General features: G+C 41.1%; 1 protein-coding gene across 1 annotated transcript in view; it reads right to left on the bottom strand.

The window, feature by feature from the left end:
• roraa (RAR-related orphan receptor A, paralog a) overlaps nucleotides 1–20,545 on the bottom strand; it is a 235,339-nt gene that overhangs the window by 63,982 nt on the left and 150,812 nt on the right. The window contains exon 2 of the mRNA XM_074677378.1: nucleotides 3,862–3,891. Within this exon, the coding sequence (XP_074533479.1) occupies nucleotides 3,862–3,891 (30 nt within the window). The remainder of the gene's footprint in view (nucleotides 1–3,861; nucleotides 3,892–20,545) is intronic.

The following is a 20,545-nucleotide window of genomic DNA, read 5'->3' as shown; positions in this document are numbered from 1 at the left end:
TACCCCGGTCCTATTTAAATAACGATAAGCCCCTAACAACAAAGGGATTAGCCAATACATCTGTGTGAAAGTGGGTCCACTTCCATGGAAGTACATGGCTCCACCATGTTTCTGCAGTCACTTGCTTCTGGTTCATCAAAAACATGACAATAAAGAACTAAGTTACAGCAGAAGAAGCAGGGGTGCTACCGAGTCCAAACCATTTCTGATTAGGTAATAGTGAAGCAAGATCCTGTCATGCAATCCAGGCAGTGGCAGTAGAGTTAATGAGTGCATAACTAAGTTTGTCAAAACTGAATGCAACTTCAGCCCTAGAAGGCAGTGGAAAAAGCAACAATGTTTAAAGTTGTGACATTGGCCTCAATCATGTAAAGCTAAAGGAGAGCTGAATCATGATAGAAATGTTTCATTCACACTGTGCCATTTCTTTCAATGGAAATTTCCAGTTTATTGTATATCAAAGCAAATGAGAAGGCTTAAGTTTTAACTTTTCAAACTGTTTTCAAACTTTTTTTTTCTTTTACATTTTGATTTTACTGCAAATTGAAATTTCCCAGCAATGTGAATTAATCTCACAAGAAGGGTGAAAAGAATCCATTGCAGGGACTATATTTTCCACTGTATATAAATAAATATTCATACATTAATAATATCTTCTTTAAATCAATCATTTGCAATAACTTGTATATGTCTCAGCTGGTACCTAGGTAAAAAGTGTGATGATGTTAATTCAACAGGGGGTTTTGCAGATTATAATCCCATCAGAATAAAACAAAATTTCTACTCTTTACATCAGGACTTGTTCCCCCCTGAAAGAATTCCAATTTGCATAACCACAAGATCACTATACATTACCCCTTGCCTGTATCAGGGTGTTTGTGTATTTACTGTATTTTTACATCCGTGCGTGCCATTTCGTTTAATTCAACATTTCCACTTCTCTGTATAAACACATGAACACAAAAGAAGATAATTTGAATGAATGAGAAAGCTGATACTAACTTGTGAGGCAGTTCCTCTCTTGTTTGGATAATGTAAAGTGACTTGTTATTTGTACATGTTGGCACTTTTCTAGGATACTATGGTAATTTGTTATACAAACTGTGCACTGTTCTTCGTCTTATGTATCACCACCTGAACAGCCACTGCAACAATCAGTGTATTATATGTCTACAGATGCGACAGAGTGCATTAGCCCAGGGTAATCAGGAGATCTGCTCTGTTCTAGGAAGAACATCCTAGCTACAATGTGTGTGTGTGTGTGTGTGTGTGTGCGCGCGCACGTGTGTGTGTACGTGTGTTAGCAAGGTCTCTGCTACTCGAGCTGTGAGACAGAGCCCCAGACTGCCGATGGTAGATTAGAGGTGAGACGTCTAATCTCAGTGTAATCAGCTGCTGCATCTGATCCTCTGCTCCACACCATCTCTCTCAACAGGTCCGAACAGAAACCCATCTCACAGTAACACAGCCTCACTGAAGACTGGAGGAGGTGACGGCGTGTATTTTGTGTCGACCAATGAAGTAAAAACAAATAAAACTCAACGACAAAATTTAAACTGTTGATCTCCTGCTGTCACCTCTTTTTCCAAAGACAGTTTGAAGAAATACTTTAAGTGCAACCAAAAGTCTATAAAACAGAGCTTACGTAAAACCGTCAGGGAAATGTACAGGAAAACCACAGCTGACTTCTTACTCAGAATTATAGTCCTGTGGTGGAAGAAGAGCTGGCGTGGGGCTGCCCCTTATGGGGAAACACGAGGAACAACAGAGAGACCAGAGAGGGGTCTGCCTCTGACAGTAAATCTACATAAAGTCTCTGTTCCAGCCTTAATGTGGAGAGGACATCACTGTCAATGGCACAATGATGTAAATATCTGTTTCCATCCATAAAACTTCACCTGTGATAGCTCAATGATTAGCCCATTCCGCTGGATGGAGGAAAGAGGTGGAGGGAAGAAAGATGGGAGAGGAGAAGAGGAGAGGAGAGGAGAGGAGTCTGCCAGTGAACAGCTGCCCCTGTAATTTATATTGATGAGGGGACAGGCATGGCGGGGAGCTTCCAGCAGTTTGATCACTCAGGCAGAGTGGGGAGTTAGTCAGAGACACGGCCCATCCCTGTGGTCTGGGTTGGACTGGGAAGACCTCCTAAAACACACACACACACACGCGAGCAGGCACACCACACATACACATGCAAGCAAGGCTGCCAAGCTCCCATTATGAGTGGCAGTGCGAGGAAGCCAATGTTTTCACTTTTAGAGCAGAAATAGATCTACAGCTCCACTATAACCATGTAGGGCAGAGCAATCTCCCTCATTATTACTCCAGCAGCCATATAATCATCAGCCTCCCCTGCAAAAAAAAGACCTTCACTCCATGTTCTCAATGACCATTAACTGGCCCTTGAACTCCTCCTTGTGCACACAGCTCTGATGAGCTTCTACAGCCGCTTCCTGTCTGCGAGGCACAGCAATGAACCACTTGTTAAGGGCCTTTACTTTGATTTCCTCACATGGACAAGATTTGAATATTTCTCACTGAAATGAGACAGCACAGTCCAGTCTCTGCCCAGGGCTTTGAACCCAAGACTCTTAAATCATGCTCTTTGATTTGAGCCCCCTTCCGGTGTAGAGGTGCTTAGCGGCGCACTAATTAAGATAGCGGGGTGTTGGATGGTGGGTCAAAGCGTTTCTGTTTTACCTTGAAGATATTCTGACACAAACATGAACATGCACACACAGACACACACACGTCAAGGAGGAAAAAATACCATAACCCCTCCAGACAAGCAAATAGCTTAACACACAATCATGCTGCTGTTTTGACGGGGCTGTTTGAGTAAGGTAGAGCTGTCTAGCATGGAAGATCATATCCTTTGCCCTGCTGTCTGATGTAAGAAAGAGCCGCGGTGTTATACAGGGCGAGAGAGGCAGCCTCTCACAATCTGAAACACTCCGACCGCTCTTACAGAAAAGCCCTCTGGCCGTCCCTCTCCACGAGTTTCATCAGAGTGATCAGAGCGAAAGGATAGCCTTCAGGGCTAGTTTTTCACATTCACACAGTGGGGTATGAACACACACCCACACATTTACACACTCACATAGACACACTACTTCACACAACACAAAAGCGTTTTAACATGCCTTTTCGATTGCACTTCACACGTGTCAAAATACAGTACAGATCTGTTGGAAATCATCGATTTATACAGGTTTGACTGTTCATCAATTCTTCATGAGCAGAATGAAATCTAAAAGGCAGCAGGGCTTAGACAAGCCTATGTACTGTTGTTGCAGTGCACAAAGAAGTTCTGCATCTCACATGTGAAACATGTGTCACACAGCATGTCTGTATCTTTCAATTTAAGTGATAGGATCTGCACTTGAAGAATACAAACTCTTGGTAGTTAATGCAGCCTCAGAGGTTACAAACCACCACACAACACCACATCCGCGTTGTTCGTTCAGCTGCAAGGCCTTGCAGAAAACAAAGAAGTGCTTCAGCACGTTGTCTGCCTCAACAGTGCATGATTATCAAACAGTCATAAGACTGCATAGCATTTTAATTTCCTCTCTGGGGCTTTTATCATTTTCTCCCCAGGCAGGAGAAATAGGAAATAGTGAAAGTGGTTGGCACAGATCTAATTGAAGGTATTGATTTATTACAATGCAAGTCAGGCAACAATATGTATATGGGGACTGATGAAAGAAGAGTCAACAGAGATGTGGGATGTATTCTACTGTTTATGGGGCTCAGAGATTTAGCTTCTTTTGTAAAGTGGGTGTGTATTGAATTTGCTTTGACATGTTTTGCATTTTCAGTGTTAAACATGAAAGTGTTATACAGAATCTTTGTACTTACAGGTATGTGTCTTCTTTGTTACTGAGATACCTGAAAAAGAAAGAAACAAACCATTAAAAACGACAGAAAACAAGACTCCATGACACAGAACTAAAGCGCTGACGATGAGGTAAACCCTGTGGTCCAACAGACTGTCACTGTCCAAGGTCACTGAAGTGGCAGGCCCTGGGCAAATATCTGCGTAGGCTTGTGTCTGACCTCCTGCCATACTTCGTCAACATTCATGACAAGGTGGTTGAAACTCAATCCTCCGGGGCAACGGATGAAAAATTACACTTAAACAAACAACATTTGGAATGCTAATGTGTGCTGGGCAGCCACAATGATTGGACTACGGAACATGACTAAGCCTGTGGCTCTGAGCGGGATGGAGGCACATTGACCTCTGTGTTCGTAAATTAATCTGTAATTTAAACAAGTGGCCCCATTGAAATTTGGAGAGGGTGGAATACAAAAAATGAAAACCAGACACAAGGGCATAATTTGGAGTTGGAAATAAAAATAGATAAATATATTCACAAGTTTTCAAAATTTAGGAGATTTCTTAAAGTATGAAGAGTGGTTCTGTTCATGAATAGTCCAAGAATTATTCAGAGAGACTGAAAAGACTGATGAAGAAGCTCCTGGACCCTGTGGAGGTGGAGGCTGGCTGGCTGGAGAATGATGGACAAGCTATCATAATCTTTTTGTACTATACACTTTCTTACTTTTGTTTTCTTGTATTGCTTCTGTAACTCCTGAATTTCCGCTCGGGGATATATGAGTATACTTGATTCTATTCTATTCTATTTTATTCTATTCTATTCTATTCTATTCTATTCTATTCTATTCTATTCTATTCTATTCTATTCTATTCTATTCTAATATGTTGGAAAAAGGACCCAAAACAGACCCTTGTGGAACACCTTAATCAGCGTAAATGTGGACAAAACTTGAAAATAGAGGAAGGTTGTCCAGACCACCGACACTGTAATGAAGCTGTAACTGTGCAATGACACGGCATAAATACAGTCTGCTCTAGATCTTATATAACCTGTCTCTAATGTCTCTAGGTAGTCCAATAAGGTAATTATTTTAATTGGTGAGACAACCTGAGCAGTTTCCTGTTCGTTACAACAAAAACACAAATAAACGCGCACTGATATAGAGACAGAAGGGTGGTCTATTTTTTTGTCATCTGAAGACTTCCAGCATTTAAACTCATCGGGTTGAGACACCGGAGTCGAAGAGAGAATATTCAGTTTTGGTGGGGATGGTAGAGATGATCTGATCGACTATTGATGAGTAAGAAGCAGTGATGTGTGTAGCTGTGACCAAACGTCCAGTCTGAGCACTATGAGTCAGACCTGGCAGAGACTAAGGTGAAGCTGGGCCGCCGCTGCTCATGCCGTCCCCCCTCACCCCTTCGGGTGTCAACTCATCGAATGAGCCACTTTGGTTCTTGCTGTGGCTCCGGCTGCTCCTCCTGTCTGCAACATTGCTCTAATGCCCCAGGAGCCTGACGCGGACGAGTGCACAGCCAGCCGTGGTCCCCAGCGGCCTGCTGGATGCTCATGCTTTGCAGGGCAATAGCACACTAATAGATCCCACTTGTCATGCGGAAGCAATGGCTAATTTTTCTACAGCTTGCATTTGAAACTCGGGGGACAGCCAGCTGACATGATTCAATAGCTCTGTGAAAAAGGCGTCTGGCCGGAGATAACAATGTTTTAGACACGTTTGAGGGGGAAACGAGTCAAAGAGCAACGAGGGGGAAAACAAATAAGCCCTTCAGCCTCCTATAGACATACACACAGAAACACATAACTGATATGAACTCCAGTGAGCAGAAAGAGGGAAAACAGTCACCTAGGGGGGAACAGTGTGAGATGGAGCTCTAGCATTGTTCTCGTGCTCAAGGCCAAAAAGCTTCTGTTCTGTCCAACTGTGACATTACGTGAGAAAAAAAACAAACAGTAATCCAGTCGTGATTCCTCACCTCAATCAAATGACAGAGAAGCCTTTGAGAGCTGATGGTCCATTAAAGAGGAGACGTTTCAAAGAGCGGCAACACAAGGCAGCAGTAAAAGCCTATATTAAGCAGTTAACTGGCTCTTTGTTTTGATGGGTAATACAACATCTAAGACCATGTAAGGGAAACGGCTAGTGTGCTTTGTGGAAACTACAGTATATTAGAAGGAAAAGCAATAAGCTCCTTTTTTCCTGGCTTTCTGTCAAACCTTGCTCTGCTCTTACAGACATATAAAACAGACATTCAGAGACTATTTGAGGGAAGGCTGGACACCGTAAGACAAATCAAATGATCTAATCCAAAGGTTTATAATCATACATATAGAAAGTATTGATTGACTGAATTATTTAAGATTGAATCCTGTTTGTTTTCTTCTCAAGTTGTGTGTCTTTGTCTGACCATGAACTTTAGAAAACAGCCAGAATGATTCTGACACAGGAAGCAAAAGAAAAACCACTCTGTGCGCATCTTGTGTGTGTGTGTGTGTGTGTGTGTGTGTGTGTGTGTGTGTGTGTGTGTGTGTGTGTGTTAGCCACACAGACCACAGTGATAACATTCACAAGCTGTTTTGCCGCCTGACTCCTTCACCCAAAAAGTCAAGAAAGAAAATGTATTTACCATAATACAGTGTCATCGCACTGCTCTGCTAATTTTAATTTCTACGCTGTTGTACTTATTAGAAAAGCTGCATAAAGTCAAGTCTATTTAAAGAGGATATTCACTGTAAAGGTACCCTAGGGAATTTGTCAGTGTAAACAAATAGTTTTGTTTACTGGACTTTGAATTGTATTTTGTATGTCCTAAGGGCTTAAACAACATTGAAATTTGAGAGTTTGTTTTTAAACCTGCATGGTTAAATTATCCTGCAGTTGCTGTCTTGTGCTCAGAGGTGTGTGTCACACCACCCCTCATGTTTGTGGCACACAAGTGTGTCCTCAGCAGTTCAAGAAATAATTTCTCTACGGCACCACTGGTGGTTTAAAACTTCACAGCTTACCCTGGGCAGTCTGTTTATAAGTCAATAAAACCAAAATAAGCAAAACAAACACTCAGCATTAAAAAAACAAACCTAATAAAACTGAACTGATAGAAGAAAAAAACCTGACTTCATCCTAAACATCAAAGGCTGGTTTGGCCTGTTGCTATGCAGGTTCAGGAGGCAGACAGGGTGGTAAACAGGTCTACTTCCTCCTCTATGTGTCATTCAGGGCCCTTTGATAGGAGGTGGCAAGGAGAGGGGGCCAATGACTGAGTCAGGTGGTGAGAAAGAAGGAGTTAGCCCTGGGCACCGACATCGGCAATGCCTGCCAGCTCATGTCTTCTCCACTGCATGGCAGGTTCGGAGGTCAGTGTGGAGGTGAGGCTCTCCTTGGCTGACAAACAGGCTGCTATAAACACACTTACAACTTTAGTGTCACCTTTTGAAAACCTGTATGTGCATATTAAAATTCAAGCCCGCTGTCTGTGTATAAATGTACAGGTGAATTCTAAATCCCCTAAAGGAGGGACAGTTGTCACTGTGCGGCCTTTGATCAGTCAAATTTCACTTGCACTCATGAACAATTCAGCACATGCTCTCATAAGACTTCAACTATGCTATGGAGGAAGAGATACACTTTGCAGGCGACTAGAGGTTAACCTCCACCGCATCTATCTGCAGGGAGGGGGCACACATCCTGTAAACATGCCACTTAGACAGGAGGAGAGCTGGTGTGGGGTTTGGCAGCCTCAGTGCTGCAGGAACGCCGTGCCATCGCAGGCGACTCAAAGTGACAGCGCTGTAATGAAGTCTGAGGCGCATGGCAGGCTGTACGTCATAATTTCAGGTTCCTTAAAGCCTGACAGGGAATGATTATCATGGATGGTTATTGTCACCCTGCCTCCCTGGGAGACGAGGCATGCTCTGGGGTTGTTGCACCGTGACATTCAAAGTTACAGTCTCCTTCATATAATGGAGCTGTCCTCTCAGCGCGCTAATGGGAGCGATCCATTTAACCTGTGCCAGAAACACACAGACGAGGAAGTTCCTAATGCGAGGCCTCTCCCGTGGGGACGTCACACTCCCCCCCTGGCTGCTCCCTTCCTGCTGCTTGATTCATTGACTGGCGCTCCTCACTTATCCTCATTCACTGTTCAGTCTGGGGAGACAGGGAGGCTCGCTTCCTGCCGCCTGCTCCACATGCTGCTGCACGCCTGCCGCACACAAGGACACAGTCAGCTCTACAGACCCTGCTGCAGGAAGAGCCAGCAAGGGTCCAGCAAGGCCAGGTGAGGACCCAGCGAGAGCCTGGTGAGGGACAGTCCAGACTCCACCTGAAAGCCCGGTTGCATCACTGGCCTTGGAAATATTAGCATTTCATGCTACAGTTAACAAAACAAAAAACAATAATGAAACAGTTTGGTTATGGTCCCATCTTAATGATGGCAGTTGTTAATTTTAGGCTGCTCTTGAGGTTGGTGGTTAATGATGATGCGTAAGTCATGGTCATCTTAAGAATGATCGATGCAGTCACATTGAGCACTCCATCTTTTGAGTGCTGCTGCCTGACCCACTGACAAATAGCTGCTACATCCCTGAGAGGAAAAATTGTAATGTTTCCCTCTAAGAAACCACCAAGCTCTGACAACAGACTCAATGCTATGTTGCAGTGTTAATTTTGGCAAATATATTGATTTGGAATTTGGCCCTTGGTTTTATTTAAAAAGGTCTAGATTTTTTAGTTGTAACAGTTTTAACATACTTTAAGTTAATACACATTTGAGTCTTTTCTTTCAGTAAAAAGTTTTTTTCTTTTCAGGGACTGATATGAAGGTTGTACCAGGTGTAAAAATTGCCAACATTTCACCCATTTTGCGCGTGTAAAATCTTAGTTGAATAATCTGGCCCCACCTCTCCAACCAACTCGATGCTGCTATGTTGTCTCTACTGACCCACTGGAGTAAGAAAAGTTTATTCCATACTGATAAAAGGGTTTTATAGACAGCTGTCTACAAGTTGAGTAAAAAAAAAAAAAAAACACCCCTCTGATGGACACTTTTTCCTTATTTTGATTCTCTGGCTTTGAATAAAAGTACCATTACAATATGGCACATCACAATACAAAGGCTACATGTACCTGCACGATGGATGGATGGATGGCCAGTCAGTTTACTGCACTCTGAACTGCTTCTTCATCTTTAATGATAAGATGTAGATCACAACTTCCAAGTGTCTCACTAAATGTGTTTAATGTTTTGTGTAAACAAGGATAGATCAAGCTAAAGACACAGAGCTATTACCAGTATTCAGCTGCAAAAAATGTCAAAAAATCAAAAATTAAACGGACATCACCCCAGTGGTTGTGCTTTTTTTGCTTACACACACAATCATTAAAGAAAATGTGAAAAAATTCATCAAGGTGGTTGTGCCTATAGCACACTTGTTGCAGGTAAGTGAAAAAGCAAACACTACCCCAACTAAGCTATTACTAGAATGCATTGCTTTAATTATTATTTTTTGGATAGATTAGACACACAGGAGGAGAAGTTATTAGGATTCTGGATGTCCAGGAGTCCACCACTGTCAGCTTCAGTTTGTCATCGCCTTGTTAATGAAAACAAAAATACAGGCCTCAGAGTTTCTATTATCAGTAAAGAATTCTGACTCAATCAGCAAATTAACACTTCTATAATGTGATGCATCGTTCAGAGATTCAACAAACTCAGGCTTTATTTTTACTGAAGTATTCAGATAATTTTTACTCACCACTTTTATTGTTAGGTGTGGATCAGACAGCTTAAACTACAGCTAAAGTGGAGAGACATCATCAAGGATACCCTGGCTCGTGTCATCAGAAGTCATAAAACAAGATGGATGAGCTGATTCAAGGACCTCTGTGCTGTTCTAACTTTGGCACTCTTTGTGAAGGCCAAGTTTCATACACAAAGTCATTTAAACAATCCTCCCTTTTGCAGTGACACACTTAGCCTTATTAGCTATTAGACTGCTATAAACTATATGTGCAAAAAATGTAATGATTAAAAAAGCACAATGATTCTAATCAGCTGCCCCCTAATATACTAAAACACTTAATCCATGGAGAGGCCAACTCTCTAGGGAAGCTCAAGAGAAAAATGACTTCTCTGTCTCCAGGCGCTGTTATTTCTGGTCATTTCTAATTGGTTTTAACTAAAAGCAACCACTCCGAGACTCCACAGGTTACTTCAATGCATCACTATGGAATTGTCTGCAAATAGAAGATATACATCCAAATTAGTTTTAGAGGACACCACAATTGTCTTTCATGAGACGAAAAGAGAAAGGGCATTTAAAAAAAAACATACATGTCTTCCTGGGACACAGCTGAAGATGGAAAATCCCAACAGAGCAGCGATGTTATAAGGGTGACCCTGAGATCAGAGAGACACCGGCTGACTCAAGGTACCGTGTCACACGCACCGCGCCCCCTACAAATGTCTCCCAGGCTTCATGTACAACATTCCCCCCCTGTGCAGTTCTGCATTGCTGGGCCTGCGAGTCTCCAGGTGAGTCCTCAGCGCTGTTTGGTGGCTCGTGAATTATACATTGCAGCAAAGGAATTGACGTGGCCCAGGAGGGCTGAGAAACAGCAGGCATGGCTGGGAGGCAGATTGAAGACTCTGACGGAATTTTAATTGTACCGCAGGGAACGCCGCAATAAGAGCTATTGTTATTGGTAAGACTGTGCTGCACAGGTTCACTTAGCTGAAAGCTTACAAAATGACAAGATCCAAAAAAAAGGAGTCTGCTGCACGATGTTGCAGGCTCAAGGAAGATGCCATGTAGAACATGTGCAATATGGGTAATGTGAAATATTTTGTTTGTGTTTGCCATTAGTATGTGCTTCACTCCGTACAAGTCTCTTGTTTATTCTTTTTCTTCCTTTTAATTTTATCATTCAACTTTGGAAACAGACTAAGAAAGAGCCCAAAGACAAATTTTCCATACAGAGATAAAAACAATATATGTTTTGTGCTGTCCATGTGCTGTGTATTGGACTTTATTGTCTTGTATTTTATTGTATTATAAAGTGATGCATTATATTCTATTGCTTCCTCTCGCATCGTGTGTTATAGTATGGTATAGTATTGTAAGTCATCACATTGCATTTTATAGTTACATGGCACTAAGGGCCTGATTCACTGGAGGATTGTGCAGCTTTTGCACTTGTGAAAGGTGAACAAATGACTCAAAAGTCATCATCCAATCATAATGCATGTGCTAAGAGTAAAATACTCCACAAACTGTGCTGCAAAGCAAATTGCATCACTGTGGGCCAGTGTTGTTTGCATGTGTTTAAATTCTGCATTCTGCATTCATATGATGTAAAATAGACCTTATTCTCTATCCAAATTAGCTTATCTTCCAACACCTAACTCACAAGATCTGGTACTGACTGCAGTTAGAAAGAAATATTCACCATCTGCTGAGAGCTAGGGGTAAATGCATTGCAGTATAAATGTTGTTATGGTCAAACTTTATTGTGATAAAAACAAATATTCCACCTCTGGATGGTTAAAAAAAACATATCTGTGCATGAGGTCTGTTATCAGTGCTTTGACATTCCCATTACTATAAAAATCAGGAGTTCAATCAGTCTAGCTCTCTAAGGCCTGACACACGCACCGCAATGAAGTTAATTTCTTAATATATTTTTTAAAAATTAAAAAAGCTGCTTTCTGATAGCTCACTCCATAAAGTACGCTGGATAAAAACTGAGATGTTTGTGTAAAATTTGTCGTGCCTCAACTCCACAAAGGGCAAGGCCTTTCTCTCCATTTAGCTACAGCTTAAGTAAACTGCAGCCCAGGGCTGGGGGGTTTAATCGAAAAAGAATCAAAACCAACATGTAGCGCTTCTAACCATCGTAAAACTGCCCTGTTGGTTATTTCAGTTTCCATGCTTTTAATTCTCTCTCTACTAATACACCATCCCCTAACAATACACTGCAGGTTGTGTAGTGTGTAGTAACACGACAGGCAGCCAGGTGTCACAAGGTGTGAAGGCTGCCAGAAAAACAGAAGAAGAGGAAGTATTCACATGACTGTCTCATCCAGTCTGCCACACACATTATGTTTACACGCAGATCAAGAAATCAGACTATGAGCTCAGCACGAGATCTGACAGTTTCACTGCATGCTAACAGCTTAGCCAAACCAAGAACTGACTGAGCTTAGCTCAATCGACTCGTAGATAATGTGACTGGTATTAGACTGCGCTTTGGTTCGGCAGGATTCGGGAAGGTTTGGAACTGAAGCGTCATGGGGGAAACTCAAACAATGATCTGATAGCACAACGCAAGTAGCTTGTAGCCAGAAAGGATTCTGTGTCAGTTGTTTGGGCAAACTTTGGCTACAATAAGGATGACATCCACCAAAAAGTAGAGTACCTTTTTTATAAGGTTAAAGTTATTATCTCCATTAACACCACAGTATCAGAATAATCTATTTTTTTATGAAAGTTTTTTTCTACTTTTTCAGGAAATGTTGATTTTCTTTTCCCCATTTCAATTCTCACTGATGTGTGTTCTCAATTCTATTCTTTCAATAAATAGCCCCCAAGTATTCATCTCTGCATATTTATTTTAGTTGCTGGTTGTTAAATTATACTAATATTTACCGAATAAACTGAGTCGAGAGTGGGATAATTGTGCATTAACTGAAATTGAGGTAGAGGGTTCAATTACCATGATTTCGATTTTTGCCATGATCGCCCAACCCTACTAAAAGCACATAAAGTATGTGGACTCATCTCAGCATTGTCAGGATTCAGATTGCAGTTGGCATGCAATGCACAATTCTTGGTGCTATTAGAAGCCAGAAGTCGTTCATAGTGAATCCCTCCTGACAGTCCTATTGTTAAAAGAAGTTCATAAAACTGATCACTTCACTTTCTCTCTGTTTCAGATTGTTGACAGGACAAGATTTTGGTTAATGAGCTCCAGCAAATTTAATATCTAAAAACTAAACAGGATGCTACTCAAACTAAAACCACTGAACCATATGGTAAGGCTGCTCTTTTGTGCCTTTAGTGCAGTCCAACAGGTGAAAAGCCAGAAATGTTCAGGTTTGTGCTGCTCTGATGTTGTTCACACTGATCCTTGGCTTTAGCCGTTCTGTACAGTAATTCTCCTCTGAGTGTGAGCTGCTCCCAGCGGGCCTGACGGATGCAGGAAGGCCCCGCAGCTCTGGTCAAAGTGAGGCCAGGGGCACAGGCAGGCCTCTGTGTACTTTCTGTGTCCGCGGTTCCCAGCCTGGCTGTAATCTCCCAGTGATCCAACCTCAACCACACATGAAACCCAATAGCCTCTGAGCCCACACCATAAATAAAGACAAACCACATTCAGGAGACCACCCTGGCTTACTGAGCTGTTATTACGCTAAACTGAACAGCAGTCTGGATAGGCCACCACTGGGTGTGTTTACACATCACATATAAAGGTTTTAACTGCAGATATATGAAATGGATATGTTATCAGAGGACAGTTTATTTCCAGTGGTGTACTTAGAAAAATATATAGTGTAAGTCTTTCTCCTTGTATTTATACAATATATGCAGAAAATTACATTTTAATTCCAACTGATGCTGTTTTGAGGTCAAAGGTCACTTTTTCCACTCAGGTAAAGAACAGTCCCCTTCCTGAGGGACAACACTCAAAAAACTCTACACATATCACAGTATATTACCTTGGTTCTAAAAAAGAAAGGTTGAAATTAATTTACCTACAGCCCCTGAGGCATACACTCCACTTATACACTCCTAAAATATAATGTGTTGTAAGACAGGCCAGCAGAGATTTGCAAACCAACACAGAAGAGCCAAAATGTTCACAACAAACATCACACGGGGGTTGAATGTACAGAATCTTACATCCTCAGTTTGCCTCACTTGTTTTGACTTGTTTTGTTTTTTGTTTTTTCTCTGTTTCCATGCATGGTTGCAAAGGATGATTCATAGGCCATCCACTTCAGGAAACCACAGAGGTGGACTGCTTTCACAAAAAGGAAATATGTCATTTTAACAGAAGAAGTGTAGCACAGGATTTGTTTACTCAAGTCCCCTGTCCAGGCTCAGGAGGCATTTCGTATCATGTCAAGAAAAGCAGAGATGGGAGTAAATCAGGTGAATGGAAGTGTGCTCTGACAGTTGGTGACAATCTGTTAGCAGAGCTGTCCAGGTCTGTCAATAGACTATACACACAAGTCTGCTTGTGTAATCACCTGGAGGGGGTGAAAGGAGCTTTGATGACAAACGAAAGTGAGTTAATATGAGCTCTATAAAAGGCTGACTCAGAAATATATTGGAACCCTTTCATTACCATCACTCATTCAGTCTCAGCTCTCATCCAGTAAAGCAGAGTGCAGCAGGCGCTTGTCTAATGAACAAGGGTCTTTGGGGAAGGATCACTCTGTGTTAGTGTGTTGGAAGTCAAGGTCCCACAACAGTGGACTCGTGGCTCTGCTGATAAGGACTTGGCTGTAATTGCTCAAAAGGGAGGGAACTGCAGCCCCATTAGGTCTGGTCTTAGCACTTGCCAATAAGCCAAACTGCCCCTCTGAAGCCTCCCATGTAATGAAAACTTCCTCTGAGATGAATTACATGTCTGTCAATCCACTAATTAATATCATGGACTCGTCCTTTTTTGCTCTTGTGCAGTAACGAACTGAGTCAGAGAGACATGGTTTGAGGTGTTTTGAACACTGGAAGACATAAAGGAAGGAAGGGAAGAGGCAAACTAGCAAGCGCTTGCCTCTGTGATTCACTGCAGTCATGGTCGGCACTTAGAACAGCATCTATTTTTCATGTATTTCATAATTAAAACCTGCGAGTTCTGTAAGCCCTCCATGCTCCATGCAGATCAAAGGTAGTCCTATTAGCAGGGAGTTCATCAGTGGAGCCACTCTTCCATTTCCAGGCAACAGAGCCATGCTTAAAGCACAAATACCCTGTAATTACACACATGTGTGATAACGGGACAGCCGCAGCGCTGGACTATGATTAATAGAACACAGATCACAGTTTTCTTCTCCTTTTTCAAAGCTAACACAACAGAGGACTTTACACATGAGGATAACCCATGCGTAGCAGATAAAGAGGTTGATGAAAGACTGAATACATATTTCACACATCGCCTCTTGTGGTGCAGGTGTAGTGCGCTTCAGTTTGTTGCTTTCTCCCTCCCCGCTGCATTCTCTATGTAAATGTAATCGGAGGATAACACAGGATAAAGCTCTGCAGAGCAGAGACATGAAGCCTCCCTTCTGGGGGATACAAACGTACCTCACATGGTGTAATCAACAGAGCGAGCCGTGTTGAGTTATTTATCTGTCCCATTGACTCCTGGGTAACTGAATGCCATGGGGCGCACTGTCTGGATGCTCAGGCAGTAAGAAATTCTTTCCAGTAACACTGCAACTAAGCAGATGAACACAGGAATCTGTCCAAATTTTTGTTCAGTAAACTTTTCTCTCATCATCTTGTCTTGTTGAACTGTAAAAGTGATGATGAGTAGAAGGTCTTAAAAAAAAGCAGACGCATGAAGAAAACACAAGTCTGTTTTTTTTTTCTTTTCCACTGCAGGTTACTCCTCAGATTTGTGTTATGGCCTCTTGTGAAAGTGCCTCCTCACAGTTTGAGATCAACAAATATTTTGTGTTGTGGTTGTTTTTGCTATTTTAGTTTTTTTTTTTTGGACAAAATGATTCAGTTGAAAGAGAGTTACATTTATTTCTGCTAAAAGTGATATTCCTGCTGTTTTTTGGGGTTTGTGACTTTAGTAATGACTGAAGTCATTTCTTTTTTAGAAAAAAAAAAACAGTATAAATATAAATTTCATGTGTCTTGTCTTGCTGTAACTGTTTGGTGCCCCTCGTCACATGATTCAAACTTGACGCAGTTTCTTATTTAACAGTATTTCTTCAGCACAAGATTCGGTAATACAAAGTATATATACCTCAAAATGATCCTGACACACTCTTTCATTCCTGGATAACATTATCATCAGCAATCAGACTTGAACAATAAGCTCAGGGAGATTTGAAATGTATCAATTATATCTGAAAAAAGATGCCTATTGTTTCATGCTGCCACAAAGATTTCTGCTGTCTGTTGTGTTATTCTTAAACTATTGCATAACACTGTCAGAGGAAGAACTGGTGGTGAAGTCATATGAAAGAGGGACTATAATTAGCCATACTACCATTTGCACACTCATAGGAGCAGCAGTGGAGTTGTTTGTGCTGTCTTAGTGAAAGCATTACAACTCTCTCTCACTCCAGAGCCAAGTTAGCAGCAGGGAGCAAACCACTGAACTTCCTCCAGGGCTTATGAGGTCAGTTACAGTTCATGGTGCAACTGCCCCACACCAACAACTGGACAAGGTAACAGGAAGGGCTGTTAGATCACAAAGGATAAACATGGCAAGCTGAGTATATACAATTCTACTGCTGTACTATAAAACAGGGTATTTGTCCAGAAGGCAGAGGGAGATAGCACATCCTAAAACCAGAGTCAGGTTCCTAAGAGGGTGCAGGGAGAGCAGGACCAGGAGGAAACATGTAATCAAAATGAGTTTATACAATCTAAGCACTAGCCAAAGAAGGTCTGACCTTCCCAGTAGATGATCACTAGTAATCCTCACAGATCTGAACAATATATGATGAGAAAGACAAGGATAAGGTGTCATGTGGTCAATACAATACAATACATTACCCTACATTACGCTACAATCCAATTCATCTTGATATGATAGATTAGAATACAATACAATTTGATAAAATATGACAAGCTTTGCTGCAATATGATATGCTACACACAGTAAGACAATGAAAAACCATACATAACACAATGTGATGGATATGATACAATGGAATACAAGGGGTGAGAGAAAAAACTTTACTGTACTGTCTTATCTGGATTATTAATTCAAGTCCTTTATTTTAGTCTTTGTTTATAAGCCAGGAAAAAAGATAAAATGTCAGATCCCCTGAATAAATCTTAAGAACTAAGTTGACATCATCATCAATCAACTTTTTTTAACATTGTCTGACATTACAAAACAAAAAACAAAAACAAAAAAAACCCCTGCAAAAATTGGAAACATCAAAGAATCTCAATCTAAATGGAATCGTCACCCAAAAACACGCAAAAGAATTGACTCAGGAGAAAAGCATATTGTCTCAGCCCTATGGAATACTATGGTACATTATCATACCATACCCTTTGATACAATATGATAGGTTGAAATACATATGGTACAATATGTGTTATGACACAATACCATATAATGTGTAATGTGATGCAGTTCCAAACCATACTTTACTATACCACCCATGAGGAAGGCTTTAGAACCATTTGATATTATATAATATAATATAATATAATATAATATTATATTATATTATATTATATTATATTATATTATATTATATTATATTATATTATATTATATTATATTATATTATATTATATTATATTATATTATATTATATTATATTATATTATATCATATATTTTTGTATCATACTTTATGAAAAAAAAAACAATATAAGTGGGAAAAATTGTGATACAAAAAAGTCTACTGGATTATGAGATGCTTAAATTAAAAATACAGGACAGATTGAACTGTCACTTTGTCTGATTCAGGTATTAGAGTTTTTTTAAGTCCAAGTTACATCATTTTTAACAGACACTGGGATGTAGACAGTGAGGCAAATGGCATAAAGAGCATAACTCTCAAACATATGCTCAGACAGCCCACTTTACACTCAATGCAACCACAAAGTCAATAAGGGTCTTATGCCAGGCTTGGGAATGCGTCTTTACTGCAGCCACAGTCATATACATCCTCAGCAATGTGAAAGCTTGCAGCAGTGGCCAGCAGTAATAATTAATAGCATAGTCTATAAGCATTCCATTAGGTGCAAGCAGCTGTCATAAACATCTTAATTAATTTACAAAGCAAGCAACTGGGGAATTATGGCGACGTAAAAATCTGCTTCCCTCTGCCGCTCCATAGCACTGGAACAGATCGGGCTTTTAAATTTTTAAACATGCCTTTCATGTTCTCCAGAGCACTAAAAAGCCTTTGAACAGTCAGCTTGTTAGGAGATGCACCTAGCAGCCCAATACCTACGGGTCGTCTTGCGATTCTTTTCACACAATGACAAGAGGTTTTTGGGCTCCTTTTTTTTTTCTTTGCTGGTCCGGCTTGACTCAAGGAATCTCTGTCTTCCTGTTTTAGTATCAGCCCTCCCTTATGTTTTCTTTGTCCGTGACATAACTGCTCCATGTTTTTTCTTATAAACACTCTTACTGAGCTCTCTATGTCTGTCTTTCTCTGTTCGCTCTCCCTTTTTTTCTTTTTGCACAAGGAGGACAAACAGCTATTCTTATCTGTTATCCTTCAGTCACAGCTACAGATTTTATCTGATATTTAACACCAGAAGCATAAACAAGGCTTTCAGATCAGAGGGAAAAAAGGGTTTCTCATGTGTAAGGACATCTTTTTGAGGATGCTGGACGGATGGTGCAACTGAGGTAAAAACTTCAAGTAACCAGGATGCCAGTCTTGAACTGCACTGTAATCTGGATGATGTAGTGCCAAAGCAAAGGTCAGAGTGCAGTGGTTAAAAACTGTCTCCTTTACCTGCTCTCACTCAGAGAGGGGCAAGATTAGACCGGCCACTCCATTATAGGAGAAAGGCTTAAGAGCATTTCCACTTTCAGAGCTTGGATATCAGCAGCTTCTGACACTAAGCGGGGCTGACCCATCATTTTGGAGGGAGTCGAGTGGAGGGTAAGCACTGTCTGCCCAAAAAATACAGTTGAGTCTGGGCATTTTTTTTTCTAAGAAAAAAAAATACACATGAATCAGAGACAGATGCACAAGGGAGAAAAATCTTAAAGAGCCAGGACCAACACTTCTTCAAGCCATTAATATACATGTATGTATATTCACTGTCTGCAATTATAAGTCAATTTAACTATGCATAACATCCACAGTATGCCATTTACCAAGCGGGCATTGAATTTTAATGTCTCCATTACTCTCTGATGATAGCCAGGCATCACATATCCCTTTTTTCTCGCACTCCCATTCTAACCTGTCTCCCCATCTCTCTTCCTCCATTTCAGGCCCATGCCATATTTGCTTAACCCAGCCAGTGTGACAGCACTCAATGCTAAAGTACTCCCAAGGCAGATGATCAAAGTCAGCAGTCAATTCACATTACAATGCATTGATTTGATGTTTCCTAACCTCCCAGGCCTTTCTCTAATGCTGCCAAAGGACCTTCAGGATATTTCAGTGTACCTCTTTTTTCTCCCTCTCTCTTCCTCTGTAAGTGTGTGTGTTTGTGTGAACAGTGTCTGCAACTGACATAGATGTTTCTCAAGCTGGGATTTTGTACAATTTGGGGCGATTTCTTGTTGAAAATAACACATCCGGCCGAAAACCCCAGTTTTAATTCATACAAGGTCGACCCTTTCTCTCTTTTACAATATAATTATTGCCCTTCATTCACCTGCTGGTTCAAATATTGTTTCTGAGTAAATCACCCCCCTGTTCTCCTATACCACACTTCTTTTGCTCCTCATCACTTATTCATTTGCAATTCTTTATTGAGTTGGCTTCCTTGCTTTAGTGGCTGCCATTTCTCTCCAAGGGGGGGTGGGGGGTTGTTCAGAGCACTTCCATGTTTTATTCAATTATGAAAACCTAATATGGTGGAAAGGTGTGCATAGTGCTCCCTCATAACCATGCATTATTTCACACAAATTTATTCTGCCGCTCTGTTGTTGGGTGAGGAAAGGATTTGAACAAGGAGCTCAAACAGACGCAGGATCTTCTGTTTCAGGACTTGACCTACAGGGTTACTAGAAAGAGTTACTGTATTAACACAAATTTTATTGTATCAGTCTTCCTTTTGGAGTAATTTTGTTTTTTCCCCCCTCACTCAGAGGCTGTCAAAATGCCTAAGCATCATGGCCACGACACAGTGACACACTGACCTACAAGCACAAAGGAGAACTTTGTCTGCCTTGATAAACACACACACTCAGGAAAAGAGCAACAGAGAGGAGGAGAAAGAGAGTGTGTGAAAGGAGGAGAGAGGAATAAGAACGATTGATTTATGTAAGAGAGGCATTCCTTAAACAGCATTAGTCATCATGGTTGTGTGCAGCAAGCTGGCTCTTTAATTATTCCTCAGAAGCCAGACAAAGTCAGTGCGGCGTGAACAGCACCTATTGATTTGTGCCTGGCAGATGGGACACACTTACTTATAGCAATCCACAGAGCGAGTGGATGATCAGAAAGACAGAGACGCCACTTACCTCCTTTTCAGTCTACAAAGCAACAACAGAGCAACATGTCAAGAGCGGAGGTTAGGCAAGAGAAGCAGCCTCAGGTCAGACTACACAGAAAACCTGTTGTTTCATGGTGACTGTACCCGACAGGTCAAAGACACCTGTTGCTGATTTATAGTTCGAGATTTGACTATCAGTGCGTGAGAGGATGGGCTAAATGCTGCTCTGCAGAGAACAGAGGTCGTGAGACAAGATGATGTTAGCGGAAAAGTCAGTTTTATGTCCAAGTTTATTGATTTTATTTAATTTTTTTAAGAATAAAAAAAAGAAATAGTTGAACAAATTCT

The sequence above is a fragment of the Halichoeres trimaculatus genome, unplaced genomic scaffold (assembly GCF_033239565.1).
Source record: "Halichoeres trimaculatus isolate MK-OKI-2021-1 unplaced genomic scaffold, fHalTri1.1 fHalTri1_scaffold_10, whole genome shotgun sequence".
Lineage (NCBI taxonomy): Eukaryota > Metazoa > Chordata > Actinopteri > Labriformes > Labridae > Halichoeres > Halichoeres trimaculatus.
Note: the sequence above shows the minus strand (reverse complement) of the source record. Positions and strands in the feature narration are given on the sequence as shown.